We start from the raw sequence: 21,792 nt of genomic DNA, 5'->3' as shown, positions 1-21,792 counted from the left end.
AAAGAAAAATTATGGAGTATTAGTGTTTCCTTCACATATCTACGTGATGTCCATATATGCCCTTTTCATGTCTATGAAGTATATTTTCTGCATACTGTAGCACTTTGGTTTGACCAACAGTCGCAAAAGAAAAGGTTTTATTCTTCTTTTCATATCCTATATATGTTTTCATCTCATTTATCTTATTTACCTGCATGCATAGTGTCCTTTCCCTTCATTACATGTCTCCCTTGTGTGTGTATACAAACACTCCAACATCTGTGTGAAATATGATTCCAAATAGTCTTTGTTTTGCTGATTATATATATTTGATGGATTCTTGACAAAATCACCTTGATTACAGCACAATATGAACTTTTTCAGTAGAGTATCACGGGGAAATAGAAGGGGACCAAATAAAAGGACTAATATGTCATGGAGGGAGTTAGAAATAAGAGGATTAGATTTTCTAATCATTGTGACACAGATTCTGAAGTATTTCATCAGCTAACTCAAACAGGTCATTTGTACCTTGGAGGACCTCCTCCCCCTCCTCCTGCTCCACATACACCCTAGCAACAACCTGTTCAAAACAATGGATGGGGGGTCAATCCCTGTCGGACTTGGCTCTGGATTTGCTCATTGGCCCACTTTCTCTCATCATTCTGTGCATCTTGTCATTGCTCCTCCTTAGAGATCCTCTGCGCTATCTCATGCTACATCATTTCATGTCCAACAGCCCCTTGAATCCCCTACACAGTTGGCAACAGTAAAACTACATGCGTTTGCTATGTCTATACAGTCTCGTTGTGAAGCCACCTCATCTCATATTCCCTCTGACACCCCTACAGGTGAAGGAGGGGGAAGGAAAGAAATTTCATTCACTGATATGCAACCGGAGATACAGGGGGAAAGAAAGAAAGAGGAAAAAATACCCTCTTACTGGGCTAGTCCAAGCAAAGATCCTGACGTGTTTTGAGTTTTCCTGTGTTATCATGGTCTTTTACTTGCAGTTATCTCAGACTTTGACATTGGCATATTTTTGGGACAACACTTCATTTTGATTATTGTATATTATTTTTGATGATGACGTCACATGGGAGACACATGATAGTTTTATATGCTTGATAATATATATATATATATATATCTATCTATCTATCTATCTATATATATATATATATGAAGGGCTGCTCACTTTATGCACATGATTATCATAATGGTGGTATTAGCGATAATGTCATATTTTATATGTTTATTATGGAGTTACAAGGTTAATGTGAATACTTCATGGACATAGTCAGGGATCCCATCTACTTTACAAAATTAATTATTTAAAAAAAAAAGATCCTTCCTAAATACCTTTTCCCGATTAAAAAATGTAGAAAGGAAAAAACAGATATCATAATCATAATTAGTTAAAGGATAGTTTTATAGTTTTTCTCTCCAACTACCTAAGGGAGGTATAAAACTAAACGAAAGGCAAGAAAGTTGGGATGGAAAATACTAGTGAGGAGAGAAATTCTTTCAGGAGTGACAAGGAGTAAAATGAACCATCTAATTTTTGGTTCTTTCTCAAAGAAAACTTTGCTGTCCAATCTTATCAACAGAGCTCATGCTGCCCAACACTTCATCTTGCTTTATTATTTGACATTTTGGATGTTTATTGTATGCATTCTGTTACATTACAGACATTTTAAAGTGATTTCTAGTCCTGATTTTTGTGGAAATCAGCTGAAACAAGTTGTACTCTCATTTTGTCAGTAAAATCAACATTTTTGACGGCTGATATCTTTTAGCATATTTTTTCCAATGAATTTACTTGATAATGTGATTTTTTTGAGGCAGATTTCTCTCATATTAATAGCAGAAAATTACTGGTAAATTCATATCATATTTTATAAATATACCTATGCAGTCTTATGGCTGACGGTATGAATTTTTAGAAATCTTCCTGTAAATTAATCTATTTTAGATTGCTGTTAGTTCACTTTAATTTTCAAATTATTACTCACAGTAGTGTACATGGTCATTTACATAATTGCTTTTCTATTTATTTTGTTGCTGTAATTAGTTTTCTTGAATTTTATTGTATAGATCTGCTTTAAATAATTTTCTTTTGTCTCATTATAAAGAGATTTTGTAAATAATTGCATCATAATTTTGGGCATTAAACCCCGGGCCTAGTCCCGTTATCTCACCAGCCTAGTGAGATTCAAGGGTGTCAGTAGCGAAGCATAAACGCTTCGCTCATCAACAGATAGTAGAGCATCTAGTCACATAATAGGGATACGGTCAGTGTTCAATAGTATTTCAAAGACAAGTTAAATTGCCATGTGAGTTGTGGAGCTAGCACCATGCATGCAGTGAAGGGGGTTGGATGTGTCAGATTCCAACTAGAGTCAGGAGGATTTCTAGAGGTGATAAGGATGTCGTTTGTTCTAGGATTGACGTCACACTTGCTCTCAGTGTCCACCTTGGAGGAGGATGTGTATAGAGTTTTGTTCCGGGATGGACATGTGCTTCTATGTTTAGAGGGAGCAACCTTGGATGCAGCAATAGTGCTTGGCATCAAGCAGTTGTAATCATACAAGTTGCTAGGACAACTTGTGGGTGGATCTGAGAAGATCTTGGATTCAGGATCAGTGTTAGTGGCTGAGAGGGGACAAGTGATTAGGAGTGATTCTTCTAGTCTTGTTAGGAGACTTAGTTGGTATGACATGGCATTGATCAAGGTTGCTTGGAAGTGGGGAGTGGAAGTGGGAGTGGGGAGTGACAATTTTCAGAAGCTTTTGGTTCGGGAGTGAATCTTATATAATATATATTTTTATATATTTTGATGCATATATGTCAACAAAAGCATGTAGAATGATGAATTAGTTATAAAAAGCATAAAAACATGGATTAAACCATATAACATCAATCATCTAGTAGACATGGGATCATCAACATGGGATCCCACTACATGGGATCATCAACATGAGCTACATAAACATCATCTGGCTCAAAATCTAAGGACTCCTCAAATTGCTATACAACCTCAACAACAGTGGTAATAGCAACAAAACCATACATCAAAACTACAAATCATTGATCAACATGATCACTCATGAAACTCATCATTGATTCAACACTACTAGAAACGAGATCATCAACAAGGGCTACATAAACATCATTTAGCTCAAAGTCTCTAGACTTGGATTACTCAACCTTATAATATGGTAGAAATTGAAAAAGTTTAACATGCCTAACCAATGATTTTGGTTTGAGTGAAGGGTTCATCTCCTCAACCTTATAATATGGTAGAAAAAGCTTAGCATGCTTAACCAATTATTTTCCTTTGAGTGAAGGGTACATTTTAGTTAAGGCCATGGTAGAGGAGTTCAACAAGCAATACCACCAACATCAACGATGTTGAACAATCAATGACACCAACATCAAGGTACTTAAATGGCTTCATGCTCTTGACCAAATGCCAATCTCATACCCTCACGCATGATAGAATCAATTGGAAACATTGCAATCGCCGACCAGGGACTAAATTTTTTTTTTGGCGAGGGTGCGTTCTCGAAAATCACTCTCAAATGGGAGCGTGCTCCCTAGGTCGCTCCCTAAGCGCTTCCATTTAGAGCGCGCTTTGAGAGTGGGTGCGAGGAGGGGGGGGTGCTCCCCCACAACCCTGGCATTGATAGATGCTTAGGAGTGTGATGGGACTCTTTGGAGCATGGTTGGTTCTGGCAAGGCTCTCAACTCAGGTTTCAGGGTAGGTAGAAGGATGGGCTTCAAGTTTAGAGGGGGCAACTATAGATGATGAGATGGGTTTGGATACATATAAAAATGGTGGAGGTGCTAGAAGTACCTCCCTCGCTAAAGAGGGAGTGCTAGTTTTTGGTAGCTCGGGGTTACTTTTGCATTGGCAGTGCCTAGCATGCATATGTGATCGAGCACATTTCTCTCTCTAGGCACTTTACTTTATAAAGTTGGAAAGTTTACTTTTTATTAGTGGCTAAAATGTGACTTTTTATAAAGTGAGTGTAACTTTATAAAGTTGGGTCACTTGAGTGATTTAAGTGGATCCAATGTGAAATTAAGTCATGACTGTTGATCTTGAGATGGCCAGATTGAATCTCAGCCATTGAGATATAGGGTTAGGGATTTTAGTCATTAATGAGAAATAAAAAGGAGATAAGGGAGAGGAAGAGGCACATTTTTTTTTTTCATTTTTTAATGAAAAGTGAGAGAGAAAGGGAGAGCTAAAGAAAGTTTTGGAAGTAGTAAGGAAAGGAGAGTTAGGTATGCATATCTAGGAGTGATTGGCACAATTCCCAAGGCACTTTTAGTAGAAATTTAGCAGTCCATACAATGCAATTAATGTTTGTTGTACAATGAAATCTAGGCATGTTTTTTGAGGTAGAGGGCACATAAATTGAGGTAACAATTTTTCCATTCTGCTCATATAGTCTGTACAATAGTGGTACAACAGTTGGGCATGATTTTCTATGAGGAAGTATGCTATCAAACTGGGATATATTTGGCTCAGAAATCAAGGGCAGACTCAGTGAGATAAGTTGGCTATTAATTGTTGGAACTTTTCATGTGTATTTTAAAATTTTTCTGTAGATTTTTGGTGAGCTCAATAAAATTTCCCTCTTGTAGCCTGGTCTTCGCTCTGGGGTTTTTCCAGGGGCTTGGCCCAAAGTACTTGTGTCAAATGGTGTGTTTGTTTTCTGTTTTGTTTCGCTGCAAATATTCTCCAGACTTAGTCATTTGTATTTCTACTCATAAATGACAGTTGCCTGTGTGTGAAAAATCTGCATTATTGTTGAATATTTATTGGAGTCAGAAATCAGAGTTTGCCTAAGTGTTTGACGAAATGTCTACAAGAGTTTAATAGCTTGTAGGGGAAATTTCTACATGAACATCCCTATAAGTTGCAGTAGAGTTTAATAGCTTGTAGGGAAATTTCTACATGAACATCCCTATAAGTTGCCACTGCAAAACTTGTCATGTGACGAGAGTCACAATTTACCACTCATGTGATTATGATGGGTAACAACTAACTCCAACTTTGGGACATGTACCTGAAGGAGAAGAGTGCATGAGAACCCCGAAATTTGTGGTTGCACTTGTGAGAAGATTGCCAAACATGAGGAATACAACTGTGTGGATGGATGGTCTATATGTATGTCTAATCATATCTAAATCATTACATCAAAATTGGTTTTACACTGAAAGAAGGGCATAAACTAACAATGGCAAAGTATATGAAATGAATTGCTTATAATAGTGAGTTTATTCTCCCATTTTAATGTTTTACAAAGGCTTCTTCCTCCTGCTTCTACTCTACATTGGCGAATTTTAAAGGTTAGGTGGAATTATAGAACTAGTGGAGCCATCTTGGTCCTTTGTTTACATAAAAAGCTTTTCCTTTATGTTTGGATATGCATCAAAATAGGAATATATCAAAGAGTAAATATAAGTGAGTTAAAATCTTCATGGATGCTTAATTGAATACTTGAAAAACCGTCACCCAAAATGGCATGCACCAACACAACATTCCTCTCTTAGTTCAAACTTTTGTGATTCATATTTTTTTTCAGATTGTTCTTTCGGATTAATCACATCATTGGTTTTTTGGTCGATGTTTCGAACCAACTAATGTGGTTCATCATCAGGACAAAGATGAAGAATCTGATTTATCCAAGAGATTAAATACTAATAAAGATGCACAATGTTGAAAAAACAAAATCTAAACGTTAGAGAGTGTCAAAAATATTTTACAAGATTTATTATTTATTAAAAATATTAATGAATTTAAGAAATCTAGTTATTAATAAATGGTCGTTAGGTCATAAAATATAATACAAATTTAATATTTAATAAACAATTGACCAAGTAAATGAACAAATATATATATATATATATATATGAATATTTATATTTATGAATATTATTTATTAGAAACAAATATACCTTATATTTTATATATTTCTATGTCTATTATGTATTAAAATATATTTTATTTTACATAATATATCTTGGAATTATATATATCATTTTATGAATAGAAGTATGTATTGTGTTCAATAAAAATGAATATTTATATATATGAATATTATTTACTAAAACATATTTTATATTATATATTATAAATATATCATATATTGATATATTTGTAAGTTTATTATTTATAAAAATATAATATTTGCATATTGCATGATACAAATATATCTTAGAAATCTATATATCATGATATGAATAGAACTATATATTATGTTCTATAGGATAAAGGTAGATAATAAGAATAAAAAAAAAAAAACAACGAAGCCTCAAAGATAAACAACAAGAAAAAGAAGAAAAAAAGGGTGGGGGGAACAAACTGAAGCCATTCAAGAAGAAAGGGAAGGAATCTAACTGCTATTTTATTTCCAACCATCGTCCTTGTTAAGATTGTTTGCCAACTTCTCAATTTCGATTGCTTCCTTAAATTCCTATGATGGAAGTGATCAATCTTAGCAATGACCTAGGAATTCTCAATGTAGACGTGGTGTTTAGTTTTCTTAGCATGCTCGGCTAGAGCTGAGGAGTGGGACCGATTATCTTTGATATCGACTATGTGCTCTTGAATTCTCTGGTTGATTGTTAATTTTAGATAACCATGGTATGTTCTATGCTTAGCACAATTTACTTCAATGTTCCTTTAGCAGCCCAATAACAATTTCCAATTATTTCCAGTAGCAATCACATTAATCATTAATCACATTGATAGTAAATGCAGATAGAACATAAAACAAAATTGTAGAAGACAAGCCAAGACAAGAGAACACCGGATTTGGCAGATGCCAGGGAAAAACCCCAATGTGGGGAAAACCCTTTGATCAAATCTTCTTATTATTATTCAATAGTTCAGCAGAGAGAGAGAGTACAAAAGTCAAATTGATTAGCCCAATACAAAGTCAAATCAACCTTGTCAAATTTTGTAGTCAACTATAGTCAAACTTCAGCCCCAGCCAAAAATTCAACTTTAGTCAAAACAACTTTAAAACACCTCCTTTGAAGCTCGGTCAAAGGAAGTCAAATTCAGCCTCCAATAGTGGTCAAAGTCAACCCAAAACAATGACAAAAACTTTGGTCAAAATCGGTCAACCTATGGTTAGCTCTGTGGTCAACGCAGGTCAAACAACTCCAAAATCCTCGATTTATGTACCAGTCAATGCGGCCTAAAGACACTGAAAATCTTCCTTTAAAACCATAGTGAAAACAAGTCAAAATCTCCTCGGTCAACGTTGGTCGTAAGTCTGAAATTTGACCTATAATTTTCTGTCTAGAAAACTGTCCTCCTTGCCACACGTGTGAGAGAGAGGGGCTACCCAAGCTGTACGAACCAATTTGATGAAGAGAGAGAGAAGAATGTGTGAGTGATGGATGTCCAAATGAGGTGTGAGGTCGCTGTTGATCAATGGTTGTCATTGATGTCAACCCAAGCAGCACCAGGGGCTACTCCGATCTTGCAAGGGCATTCTGACTTGACAACTTACTCTATTTTGAGTCAATGATCTTCTAGATGGATTCTACTCGTCGAGATGTTTCCATTGATATATGGCACGCCAAGTAGTTCTTCACGTTTGATAGATATTCATGTTTGAAGTTAGTAACCCTAGTTAGTGGGCTAAAACCCTATGGGGTTGTTGCATGGCACTCATAATTGGTTGTGGTCATTGAATAGTCAATAATTAATAAATCTTTTTTTGCTCCTAAAATCCCTCCAATGTTCACTTGTTGAGGACCATCTCAACTCAAGACATTCATATAAATAATGACCCTCATATCCTCCTCTAGTAGTGATTTTGTGGCTTCAAACAGGTCATCGTGGCATTTTCGCTATAACTTTTTTTTTTTTTTTGCAAAGCTTTAGAATCTAAAGTTAAAACCCATTTGAGCCAAAATCTTGATGAACCTCGTGACCAAATTTCAGATCTTGGTTCGCTATATTTTCGGAGATATGATCTCAGGAAGTTAGGATTTTTTGCAGGCTCTCGAATTCCATGTCAAACATGTGACGTTGGGAAAATCGTCATAACTTTCCTTTTGAGCATTGGATTCAAATTTCGTAAATAGTCACAGAAAGAGGACGAATTGTAGTTTGTTGAGTAGCGTTTTCAGGGCCGAAGCTCGCAATAGTGACATGTGGCACTTCGTACAAGTTCACTCTACTAAACTAGTCTATAATCAGGTCATCGTGGGAGATTGGGCATAACTTTTTCAGAAGGCTACCACAAAACGAAATTTCAGACCTTGGAGATCTGAAATTACATAGATACAACAAATTCAATATCGAGCTCCTAGAAGGCAAGAAAACACATCCATTGAAGGATCAGCAGTAAGGACCCCACATCAAAAATCAAGGGTAAGTCTCCTACAACAAGGTATGTATGATTAGTGTTTACATTTGAAATACGAGTATCATCTGTGACATATATTTTTGCAGGACAACGTAAGTACATACAGGGTCTCAGTTATATCTCTATGTCTCTATATGTCATAGTTAGTTTTGATACCACATTTCGGATGTCCTATTCTTGATACTACACATTTGATGCTACATATTCTTGATGCTACACCAAGTCTGCTAAATCTATATGATGCTGTAAGTTCATGTTATTTGTTTTGTCATAGTTGATAGGATGGTCTCTGTTGTTGTACTTAGAACTTGGTCCATCACAAGTCTAGGGTCTGTCATCAGTTTTTATTGTATATCTTTAGATCAATTTTGGATATAGTCTTGCATAGAGTCCAGACCTATATCAAGAGTGGGAGTCTATGTCTACTACTGCACTTACATGTGTTTTGCAGGTAGAGGTAAGTTGAAGGGTATTTGTTTTGTTTTGGGATTGGTTTTGCCGGGAAAATTTTGCATGCAGGTAGAAGAAGATTCATGTACAGCTTTAAGCAAGAATTCAAGAGCAGAAGTATCAAATCAAAGGAAGCATTGTAGCAGGACATCCTTTGAAGACATTACAACCATCCGTATATTGTGAAGAAGTGTCAAGGCCAAGAGTCATCATTGTAAAGTTGTAAAAGAGTCATTTGTAAAAGTGTCATCATTGGAAGAGTCGTTATTGTAAAAGAGTCAATCTACCTAGAGTCGAAAAGGCATTATTGGGAGGTAAAGGAGTCTCTGTTGGGATGATGTCATGGTTGGGTTGCAGGTCATAGTGTGATTGGGTGTTCCGTCAAAATCATTGTAAATCATATTGTATCGTGGATCGTTGGTATGGGAATCCACACTCTTGTCTCATTTCAGTCATTATAGGGTGGTAGGGAGGTGCTAGGCTGGTGCATGAAGTCGCCTATAGGTTGGAGCCTATGAACACTTCAGGGTGGTAGGTTGGTCTAGGATGTTGGGGCATCCATTCAATTGACTACTGAAGAAACTAGGGTGTTGGGGCGTCCTTCCAGTGGGAGCTGGAGAAGAATGCTTTTCTAGAATTCTAGGAAGTTGTTGCTTTCATTTTAGTTGGAGCTGAAGATTAAAGAATTTATTAGAAAAGAATTCGGTGGTTTTTGACCCGGAGGGGGGTTTTCCACCTAAAATTCTTGTGTCTACTGTGTTCTTTTATTTACTGTTATTACTGCATAAACATTAATAATAATTGAAGATTAACTAATGCTATGAAAAGATTTAAAAGTGCTAATTGCTAAGGAATATTGATTCACCCCCTTTTCAGTATTTCCAAAAGTCTCTTCTATTTATACACTTCGTTGTGGGTGAAGAGACACATCCAATGGGCTTCTTGAGCTTACATTATGCTGAGGCCGACCTGAACATTTGCACATGTGTGGTCATAAATTCAAAATCACACTTCTGCTTGTCCGAATGAGATGATATTTATTTCAATCTTCGGCCTCTCGAAAAGAGGAATCCAATGCAATCAACATCTCCATCAAATGAGCTGTCCCAAGGTGGAATTTGGCCCTAGTTTCCAATTTTAACATTGATGGAGTGACTAGTCTCTATCCTATGTTGGATAGGGTTGAAATATTCATCTTGAAAAAATACATCATCAAAAATAGGAGCATTGTCTTTACTGTCCTTAAGATTTGAAATTTTAGGCTTACCCATTACAATACTATCTTGACAACAGCATGAAAACTCATTACAAGATAAATTTTCAGATTTGGAAAGTGATTTGTGAATGCATGTAACAATTGGCTTGTCTGTATATGAATGCTGAAAATTCCTATAAGATGCATCCACATGTGTATTTTGCTAGTGCATAAATTTCCAACATGTAAAACCTCATTTCCAGCGTGATTTTTATATAGAATTTTGTTAAAATTGACAACTAGGGCCAAACTCCCCATGGGTCATCTTTTTATGAAAACTGATATTTTTCTCGGATTCTTGTCCCCGAGAGGTGTAGGATTGATCTAAGGATCATCTGATTCTGACATGTACAAATGAAGTTATGAATTTATTTTGATTATGGGCAAATTGTCAAGGTCGGCTAGCAAACTTATGTAGGCTCAGAAGCCTAACAATCACATCTATTCATCCTCAAATTTGCTATAAATACATGATGCCTTAGCCTTATTTGGACACACTCATTTTCACACTTCTTTCTCTCTCCTCATTGATTGGGTACAGATTTTTGGGCCTCTCTCTCTCCACACGTCCGAAATTTCAAGAGAGCGAAATTTCAGGAGAGCGAAATTTCAGTTGGCCGAAATTTCAGGAGACCGAATTTTTGGACAGTTTGACCAAGCATTGATCAGCATGCGTTGACCTCCTTTGACTGTGTTTTTGTGAGGGCTATCTCTGTTTGGGCAAGCCGCATTTCTGGGCACAGAAATCGAGGCTAAACGTTGACTGTTGACCAGCGTTGACTGCAGCTAGGGCTGACCACAGGTGGGCTGTTTGACCAGACTTTGACTAGGTTGAATTTGACTGTTTTGAGGGCTGTTTTATCTTGCTGTTTGGAGGCCGAAGTTGACTGAAGTTGACTGATTTGCTGAGGGTCAAATATGCCCTATTGACCAGCATTGACTTTTCTGGTTAGGGCTCTTTTGCTGCTGTTATAAATTATCAGATTTGTAAATTGTACTATCTCTCTCTGCTGAACTATTGAAGACTAAAAGAAGATTTGATCAAGGGTTTCCCCACATTGGGGTTTGTCCTTGGCTGGTGCCACATCTTGTGTCCTCTTGTCTTGGCTTGTCTTCTACTGTTTATGTTTATGTTCTATCTGCATTTTACTATCATGTTGATGTGATTGCTAATCTGAATATTGATATTGGGCTAATAAAGAAATTGAAGTAAAATTGCTCTAAAGCATAGAACATACCATTGTTGCCTAAAATTAACAAATTTCAACGACATAAAAAAATGAAAATGGCTGGAAATTTTTTGCATATACATTTTCATAAATTCGGAAATTTTCTTTATTGGAATCCTTTGCATTTTCCTTCCTTCTCTGGCTCACAACAGCCAGATTCTTGTCACTTTCCTGCCTGCTAGCTTTAGACTACTCCCGATTCTCTTCTTAGATACAATCATCCCAAAGCCTCTCAAAAGTGGGAAGGTTCTCTCATGCACAAATACCCTTGACAAATGGTTCCCATGGCTTTGAGAATCCATTCGGTGCCATATTTACCAATTTTGCATTGATCACCTTCTCCCCAACTGCTGCAAGCTAGTCACGGATCTGAGTGATGTAACTAATAACTGAGTTTGATCTCGACATCTGTGTAGATTTGAGCTTTTTCCTCAGTACCATCTCCCTGTTTTTGTTATCGCTTTAGTAGAGACTTACCATGTTGTATAACATCTCCTTGGCCGTCTTCATCTTGGACAAGTGAGGATCTTCAATCAAATGATCCTTCAATGCATCAAAGATTATTCACATGGTTCTAATTGCCTTCTTCTCATGAGCTGTGAATTGCTACGTCGCTGAGGGAACTACTTTGCCAACAATCTCTGAAATATCCTTTTCCTTTAAAAGCAAAGTAAATATTTTTTTCCAGGGCAGGAAGTTTGAAGCTCCATCCAATTTGTCTTCAAATTTGAGACTAGCTGCTGCTATTTTCCAATTCTAAACAAAACTACCTTCCAAATGTGCTTAGTCCTTAACGCACCTAATAGAACTTAACTGCTTGTCCCTTGATCTAGTAGATCTGCCTGTTGTATACCCAGAGTTTCTCTAGATTTGTCTGATGGTCACTCAGATTTGCAAGGTCTACTTGCTATAAATCCAAATCTGCACTAGATCTATTTGTTGGTCACTTATGTCTGCATAATCTGCCTACTGTATACACAAATCTGCACTAGATCTATCGGTGGGTCACTAAACTCTACAAGATCGACCTGCTGTAAATTCAAATCTACACTAGATTTGTCTGCTAGTCACTTAGATCTGGACAATCTGCCTGTTGTAAACCCAAATTTGCACTAGATCTGTCTGCTGGTCACTTAGATCTGCAAGATCTGCTTGTTGTATACCCATATTTGCACTAGATCCATTTGTTGGTCACTCATATCTGTAATATTGCTTGTTGTAGCCTTTAGATCTGTTGTGGTAACCTTCAAATCTATTGCAGTAACCTTTAGATCTGCTACTGTAACTACTTGGAAATCGACTTCTCTCAGAGATCGGGCTCTGATACCATTTTAAAACCTTTATTCCAACAACCAAGGTAAATTAATTTCTTATGATTTCCTTATTGACAAATTAATTTAGATTGAATTCTTCAACTCAAAATAGAACACACTCACTGGAAACTTAATTAGAAATAAAAAATCAACATAAGCTATAGAAAACCAATCTCCAAAATACACAGAAATTTCTGACTTTCAAATATTTTTTTCATTAAAATTACTCCAAGATTACAAAGGCTCCTAAAGTGGGAAAATAGCCCATTGAGAAAACAAGAAAAAGTGCAGCAAAGCCTGGCTATTCTGGTGCACCATACAACCTGTACGACCTTGCCAAAACTTGCTGAAAAACCCCTCTAGTTGTTGTTGAAGTTTGTCTTGCAAATTTGTATGGCCGCCCTTCTCTTTTGCTGGGTTGTACGACCTCTTGGAGTTGCCTCTGCACCTGCTGTGTACAGCCTCCTGAAGTTGCCTTTGCACCTACTCTGTATGACCCCTTCAATTTCTGAGAGCTGGGTTAATTTACTTTTTCTACTCACACTGTTTCCTCTTTCCTCCTTTGGACTTGTACACTGAGTGAAAATCCTTTATCACTGTCTCACTTGTGTTTTTTTTCTAAAAATTTCTGTGTCTTTTCCTTCCACTTTCCATTTCTTTTATAACATTGAGTTGATGGTCGAGTTTCCATAACCCTAATTTCTCAATGAAATTGATGGTTGAGATTAAATCCCAATCGACAGTGGAGATTACATCTAAATCAGTAATGTAAATACTTTACATTTATCAGACATTAATCAACTCACTAATAAAATACTCCACTTTAATAATTAACTTTAATTAAAGTGAATCACAAAATAGAAAGGACCTTTTTGCATGATTTCCACAGGTCCGACAATAGACTTGTGCTCAAGTTCCTATCTGATGCTAGAAACATCAACATTAATAAACAAAATTTGGCAGAGATCTCCCTCAAAATGATGCCAACTTATGTCTACAGGCAATGATCATTGTCATGCTAGTTTTCATGGTGCATGCAAATCTGTGGGAACAATGTTTTATGATGTGCAACATTGAAGATATTATGCGACTTATGTGGACTGATGCAATCTGTTACCTATAGAAAAATTGGAGGGAAATTTTTTGTAACAGGAGTGTTGCACGAGGGAATCCATTGTGGGGACTATATGGCTAAAGGGTTCGAAGAAGGGCCAACTTGGGGCTATAGTGCATATTTAGGTGGCTACCAATGCTGTTGCAGGGATCCAATATGTGGCTCCAAAGAGTTTGCAAGGGTGTAGGGATCCAGTATGTGGCTCCAAAGAGGTTTTAGGGGTCGAAGTATGAAATTGAAAACGTTCAAGGCCAAATAACTAAAGGAATGTGCAGCTTAAGATAAGAGATGAAAGCTTTAAAGAAATTGTAGAGAAAGGTTTGTAGCAACAATGTCCTTTGGGCTTGATGGAGATCAGCAATAACATAATCCAATGAAAGAAGGGTAGAGTGTGCATGTCCATTATAACAACACACGTCATCCTTTTCCAAAGAAAAAGATGCAGGCATTTTTGAATTATAATGATAAAATTGATTGATTATACTATGTAGTTGAATAGATTGCTATGGGTACATAACAAGAGTTGGGTCTTGTGGGAAAGGATGTGCTTGTTAATACTTAATAATGTATATAAGATATTATTTTATGGACACAACAATCCTCATCTAAATTTTTATATCGAATTGTAGAAACATTCAAGGGTTTGAAGGTTTCTCCTTATAAGTGGTATTGCAGCAAGTAGACATCTTATTCATATATTTTCTTTCATAGTTGAAACTTGAAAGATCAAATTCTTTGCATCCATTATTGTATTTTCTTCCTTTTCCCACTTCCTTTTCTTTTAGGAACGTTTACATGTCTTACATTAGGAATTTTTTAAACATACGGAAATACCATTGCATAATATTTAGCTCATCTAATCTTCATGTTTGTGCAGGTTAGTTGGAGTTCGGTCAAGGACAAATCAATGCCTGAACCACCAACAGCCGTTCTTCTTCATGGAATCCTTGGTGGAAGGAAGAATTGGGGTATGCATTTGCACTGATCAATTCTATATTTCAAATTACTTGACATGCCTACAAATACATGTTAGTTTTCTTTCATTGTTTAGCTTACAATCCAGATAATCTTCTGTATGTTTGTACAACTAGAGTCTTGTGCAACAGTGATGCAGATCTGTATAGTAGTGACAAGCTTCAACAGTTCCAATCTTGGGTTCTATGCAGCACTACTGGCAGGGAGGTAGCACAACGCAGTGTGGAGGCAGCACAATTATGTAGGAGAGTAAAGGGTGCATGCATGCACCAATCTTAGAATATATCCAGTTTTGTCACCTTCACTTAAATCTGCTTTACTGTTGTTCTAGATTTAGCGATTCCACTTTTTCTTTTGTCAGTATTCAGTTTAGTTCAGTTATAGATTGAATGCATGGTATATTCTTATATAGGGCATAGATTTTGAGGCTGCCTAAGGCGCTAGAATGGGAGTGGTCTATTTCGAGATGAGGTCATAGATCTGTAGGAGGCATCAACAATTCTCTTGATGCAATTATCTCTAGAAGGTGCACTGATATTGGCACTCTTATTCATGCAGTTAGCGTGCAATAGCTGTTCAGATTAGGGTTAGGGTTTGATATAGTGACACTAGGTGCTTCTTGCATGTGTCTATATATGTTGTATATTCTCTCTTCTTCCTATTTTATAAAGGAGATGTAAGGCACACCATGTGCTGATTAGCAAGATTTTGGTTTTGAGCTGTTGTGTATTTTATTCTTTCTGTTATCAATAGAAGATAGATGTGATTAAGAGCTCAGACTTGTATATTTTTGATATTTAAATTTTCAGCAGTGTGTATTTGTAGGTTAGCATACTCAGATATATTGTTTTGATAAAAGCTTTCAAGTTTTCACCTACCTAGGATTTAGGTTATTCTTTGTAAGTGCAAAATCTGGTTACCATGATCTGGAAAATAACATGGTATCAGAGTGCTTTGCTGACACTTTCAAGAAATCTATATATGGCTAGGATTGCAACCTCTGAGAGGGAGTTGTTGGAGGGTTTTAGGGGTGGAATGCTAAAAATTTAGTAATTAAAGCATATACATATCTATGAAGGGTTCTGGGGTGTGATGCCTTGGTTGCTCTAGGGATTGGAGTGTTAGTTTGTGTCCCTGAAAAAAGGTGATTTGCAACTGTAAGAGGTTGCAGATTTGAATCTTGGTTGTTGATATGTTTTCATGTTTGTTTGAAGAGATGTAGTCATGATTAGTCATGGTCTTCAATAGTGTCACATGTTGGACGGTGCTTCAACTTTGTTCCATGGAAGTTTAGGTACCTTGTGGAGAAAGAGGTCATGCTTCCCACAAACCCCAAGGAGTTAGTTGAACACACAGTCAAAGTGAAATGAATTGTTTTGGATTTTGTGAAGGATTATCTAATCCCTTATATCACAAAGAAGATGATGACCAGGGAGATGCTTACTACGTTGGTCACCTTGTACCAAGTTGACACTATGTCTAGGAGAATGCTTTTGAAGAACATATGGCTAGTACTTGCATGAGCAAGATTGATATAGTAGTTGGCTATTGATGAAGATCACATAGTTGAGAGATCAACTAGTTACAATTGGTGACAAGGTAGAAGAGAATGCGATAGTTCAGATTAGTCTAGACTCTAAAGGACTTTGGCACATCTTGGCATAATTTTGTATAGTGTATATGTACCCGTTAGAAGTTACCCTCATTCTGTCATGTCCCTTTCCAAGTGATCATCAAAGGGAAAAAAGGGGACCCATGGTAATCACTCATGGTATTTCGGATGACCCATTGTATCCACCCATGGTATTTCAGATGACCTATGGTGATCACCCATGGTATTCACCCATGATATTTGGATGGCACATGGTATTCTAATAGCTCAAGACTTTAAAAGGAAGACTAGAGCTCTCTCATGAACTTGTTGAGTTGATATTGATTTTGATAATTGGCCTGAGAGCTCTTGTTGCTTGCGAAAAGGGTGAAAACCTAGTTTTTGGAGGGTAGTTTCGGTGGTGTGAGATACACCTTAGCTGATCTAGTTAGATTGGTTTCGGACCTCGGTGTTGCGACGATAGATCCTGGCCAATCCATAAGGAGGGATCATATCAATTCTCTTGTTTGTGCTTCAATGAAGGAGGGGTCATACGGATCCTTCATTGGTGCTTTAGATTGGAGAAGAGGAGTCAATTAGACTTCTCAACTGGGCCCAACATTGAAGACCTATTGTTTTGGAGGAAACAACACTCTTTAGTAGTTAATACAACCAAGCATTCTATTACTATAGAAGTTTCATAGGTTCATTTTGAATAAGGAAGAAGATTGATTGGAATGTAATATTGTGTTGAATATTAATAAAATAATTGGTTGCATTTTTGCTGCCCATTATGAGAATTTATTGTGTTTATTTGTTGCATAAGTGTTTAATGTTTAACTGAATACAAACTGCTTGACAAAATGTCCCAAAGGTTTCCTTGCAAACCATTCGTTAAAATGTTATAAAGAAAATTTATTGGCTTATATTGAAAAGGGACACTACAATGGTATTGGTGTTGAAATATGTAACTAGGTTCGGTCTTCATAATGACATATGTAATCATGATTTTATGTACTTGATGTAAAGAGAAAAATAAATTTATTATTGTAATTCTTGAGGCATGGGTTTCATGCTCAAGGAAAATTTCTTTTTATAGGTCAAGCACCCATTTAGTGCTTCTAGTGCTTGTCATTGAGTCTACAAGTCAATTGAGTCATTGTCATGTATGGAAGACCCTTTTGGGCATGATGTATATTGCAAAGAAAAATTTATTAGAGTCAAAGACCCTCCAAGGCCTTGCCATAGTGCTCCAAGACAAGCCGACCTTCAAAAGATCACAAGTCGGCCTCCTAGAGATGGCATGTCGACATAATGTGGCTCTCTAGAAGTCTAAATATAAGACGCTAGTCGACCACTTTTGAGGGCATCCAGGAAGCACACACAAGTTCGATAAAGAGAAGAAAAGAAGACCTAAATCCATCAAAGAAGAAGAAGATTCAAAGAAAAAAGAATCCGAGTTTTTGACTGTCTTTGGGCTGAAGTTTTCACACATGTGAAGAGAAAATTAGGGCATCCGTACAGCTGCAGCAAGGTCGAATTACAGTCCTTAAATGAAATCAAGTTTCTGGGTAATTTCACTCTAGTGTACAAGCCGAATTATTGAACAAGGAATTGTTGCTCAAGCGAAGGAGAAAGAGACCATTTCTACCATATTCCTGTCACATGTGCGAGTTAGGGTTGCTACAGGAGGGCCGAGAATCATAGTCAAAAGTATAGGTTTGAAATTGAGGTCGAAGAGGAAGCAAGCAACTGTTGGAAGGTTAGTTTGACCATCATTGACTTTGTGGAAGGGGAGCTCATCCATGAGAGGTTTGACTTAGTCTTGGAGGGGTCTTGGTCAAGGGTCATAGGTCTTAGAATTCGTCATTTGAAATTCTATAAGAAGAGAAAAGTTGTTGTGGGTTTTCCTCTTAAGAGGATAGGTTTTGGCCCTGGCTAATCGCCTATATCTTCTGTCCTCTTGTCTCATTGTTCTTCATTGTTTGGTAGCTGTTTGATGATCACAAACACTAATAATCTATGTTGCCAGGAAACAGGGGTTCGGGGACGGGGACGGGGACGACATTTTTGGAAACAGGGTGCGTGGGTTCGTCGGGTAATATAATAATATTAAATTTTAATAATTATATTTTATAAATTATAAATTTATAAATTATAATTAATAATATATATGAAATTTGAATTTGTATATTTTTTCAACTTTAAACAAGAAAACTTTAATCATTTAAACATGCACATCATTGAACATTCAACATTGACATTGAAATTTCAAAATTTATCACCAAAAAACTGTTCATTGTTTACATATTAATAAGAATCATGAATCATGATATATGTCCATTGTCATACTACATTCAAAATTTGCCTTAAGGCATCTTCAAACATGAACTAGGAAATTTTAAAATACTAAAATAAAAATACTAAATAGCTAAAGCCTAAGGAACAATGGCTTCCTCAAAGACCAAAAAACTGGAAAATACAAGTTATTTGACCTCCAATATTATTGCATCCCTTTTTATTAAAAAAGAACTAATAGGTATAAGAACCAAGGCTGCTTGGAAGTGGGAGCCAGAGTGGGGGACACAATTTTTAGAAGCTTCCAGATCGAGAGCGTTTTTTATACTATATATATTTTGAATCATTACATATAAATTCTGTGGTTTTTTTTTAAGGCTTGTGGCTACATTAAAGTATAAATTATGGCTGCTGGCAGCATATATTTCACTGCTGTCCCACCAAACACACAAGGCAGCCCAATAAAATAAAGTTTAAAATGTTGAGTCTTTGAGAACTCAGAATACTTTAGGATTTTTGAGCGTACTCCTGAGTTTGTAGGAAACTTGGCTAGTGTATCTCAGTCAGCTGTGTGTGACAAAATCTGTCCCAAGTTTCACCAAAATAGCTGAGTCTAGCATTTACTTAAGTTAAGTAAATGTTGGACTCGCTGCTTTGGCATTAGACATCTTAGTATCTTACAATGTTACATGTAAATTCTTATTTTATGTTTGAATTTTTGAAATAACTTATAAAGTTATAAGTAGCATAAACATGTCATTCATGCATGCCATATCCTAGTATGTATTTTCAAAATATAGTTTTTTTAATATAGTTTTTTTTATGAAGAACCCAAAGAACCCAACCCGAAGAACCCGAAGAACCCAAGAACCCATTAAAGGAAAAGAACCCAATTTTTTTTTTGAAGAACCCGGTTCTTCATGTAAGAACCCGGTTCTTCTGGGAAGAACCCGTACCCAAATCCGTTACTTAGGTGCGGGAACCTGGGACGAGTTCGATAACCCCACCCCCGGGTGCGGGAACCCGTGCAACATAGCTAATAATAATAAAATGAAAGAAGAAGCGAATCAAGTTGATTAAAATACATCACAAGTAGTTATCAAAGTAAGAAAAATCACCTAATCTACTTGCCCCTAGATTTTTCAACATGGTATCAGAGCTAAGGTGACAAGACAAGGAAGACATCTTGAAGAAGGATCATCAAAAGGAGTGTCAAGAAAGTCAAGACATCAAAGAGGACATCAAACCATCACGAAGGATCTAAGGAGCATCAAGGAAGACTATCCATCTCATCACAAGCATCATATCATCTAAAAGCAACATCAAGAAGAAGACCTCAATGACTCTACTTTAAAAAAGAAGCCTACCTACGCTCAAAGAAGTAAGGACTACACATTTGAAGCATCTTGAAGCCTCCTCATTCTACAGTCTCATCCAAGGAAGCGAGAAGAAGCATTTCCATCATCATCAATGGAATCAAGGTGTTCTCCCTCTCTTTAAATCAAGGATCACACCTCAAGCATATTTGAAGAAAGACATCCATAGAAGAAGAAGCATTGTCATCTTCAAGGAAGAAAAACATCATCATCAAAATCAAGAAGGCATCAAGTTGAAGATATCATTATCTAGGAGTATCTTCACTTGACAAGTAAGTATCTTTATATCTACGTCTAAAAATAAAGCCATTGGACATGTTAAGGGTTCAATCGTCAAACCACATCAAGAAGAAGCTCAAGATCTATCAAAATATATGAAAGGGGAAATAAGGGCTCAAAGAATCCTTATAGAATCAATCAAGGATTTCGTAATCCCTTATGTAGCAAACTTGGAGAATTCAAAAGAAATCCCTTATGCAGCAAACTTGGAGAATTCAAAAGAAATCTATGAAAAGTTGGTAGAACTGTTTTTCATAAACACTACAGAAGAATTTGAGAATCGAGCTATAAAAGATGAAGGTATCAAAGGAAGAAGGGATAGCCTAATAAGAGACCAACTACAAGAGTTAGGAGAAATAATGTCCGACAAAAAAATGACCATTGTTGTGCTCAATGCACTACCTGATGAATGGGGCAACTTTGTATCAGGCATCTGTGGAAAGAAGGAAGCCACCCCATTCAATGAACTTTGGTCACTATGTAAAATTGAAGAAACCAGGTTGAAGGCAAAAAGCGATGTGGGATCAAATGGACAAGTTCAAGCATTCACTACCATGGCTAGAAGAAAAGGAAAGTTTGGGAAGTTTGGTTCAGAAAAAGAAGAAGATCGATATGTCAAAGATCCAATGCTATGGTTGTCAAGGATATGGGCATTTTAAGAGAGATTGTCCTAAACTCAAGAAGGGCAACAAGAAAAGGAAAGAGAGGAATGAAGCCCATGTCACCGAAGAAGTTGAAGAACCTGATGAGAAGAAATCTAAGAAGGAAGAAGGGATAGATCTTCACTCTTAAGAATTCTCACACATTTAATCTTCAGGTACATAGCAAGGAAAAGTAGGAGGTGAAAAGACCTCTACCATGGTTAAAGATTGCAGTCAGGATGAGAAGCATTGTAAGTATGACAAGATGCATCATATTAGAAGCATACGATTGAAGCAAGAAAGAGCTCATGACATCATTATAGAAGCTTGAAAGGATAGTTGAAGTAGAAGTCTACATGGTTGTAGCAATCATTATGATAGAAAGAAAGTAGCTCATGGTATCCTCATTGAAAGCATGAAAAGGAAACCGAAGTAGTAGTATATATGGTTGGAAGAAAGTCATCTAGCATGATAAAAGATAGAAAGAAATCATCATACATCATCATCATTAGGAAGGAGCATTTGTAGGATGAGGATAATCAAGATCCTCCATTGGAATCTTCATTAGAAGGTTCATCTCTACTTGGAAGAAGCAAGTGTCTCACTGATGGTTTAGATTCCACCTTGTGTGGGATCCATTGTTTAGGAGGATGATGATATGGTGTCAAAGGAGTGTAGCATGTCAAGATGGTTGAAGTACCTTCGAAGGAAGCCGTCGAAGGAAGTCTAGATGACCAAAAGGAGAAAAGAGGTATGTATATATTTGATAGATTAAGTCATGTCATCATATAGTTGCGATAACATAGTTGAATGCTCTATATCATGAGCATGATTGAAGAAGAATGATCTCTTCCTTTAAAAAGATGCATGAAGGCATATACCTTGAACTA

The 21,792-nt window shown here is 36.6% G+C and overlaps 1 protein-coding gene across 3 annotated transcripts in view; it reads left to right on the top strand.

Annotated features, from left to right (window-relative positions):
- Positions 1-21,792, top strand: part of LOC149228927 (alpha/beta-Hydrolases superfamily protein) — a 332,748-nt gene that overhangs the window by 121,728 nt on the left and 189,228 nt on the right. For all 3 annotated transcript variants that reach the window (XM_089378417.1, XM_089378418.1, XM_089378419.1), the window contains exon 5: positions 14,620-14,710. In XM_089378417.1, coding sequence (XP_089234543.1) covers positions 14,620-14,710 — 91 coding nt within the window. The remainder of the gene's footprint in view (positions 1-14,619; positions 14,711-21,792) is intronic.

The sequence above is a fragment of the Pinus tabuliformis genome, chromosome J (assembly GCF_031772625.1).
Source record: "Pinus tabuliformis cultivar Carrire ecotype Pingquan chromosome J, CPIR1, whole genome shotgun sequence".
Lineage (NCBI taxonomy): Eukaryota > Viridiplantae > Streptophyta > Pinopsida > Pinales > Pinaceae > Pinus > Pinus tabuliformis.
This window is presented reverse-complemented; position numbering and strand designations above follow the sequence as displayed.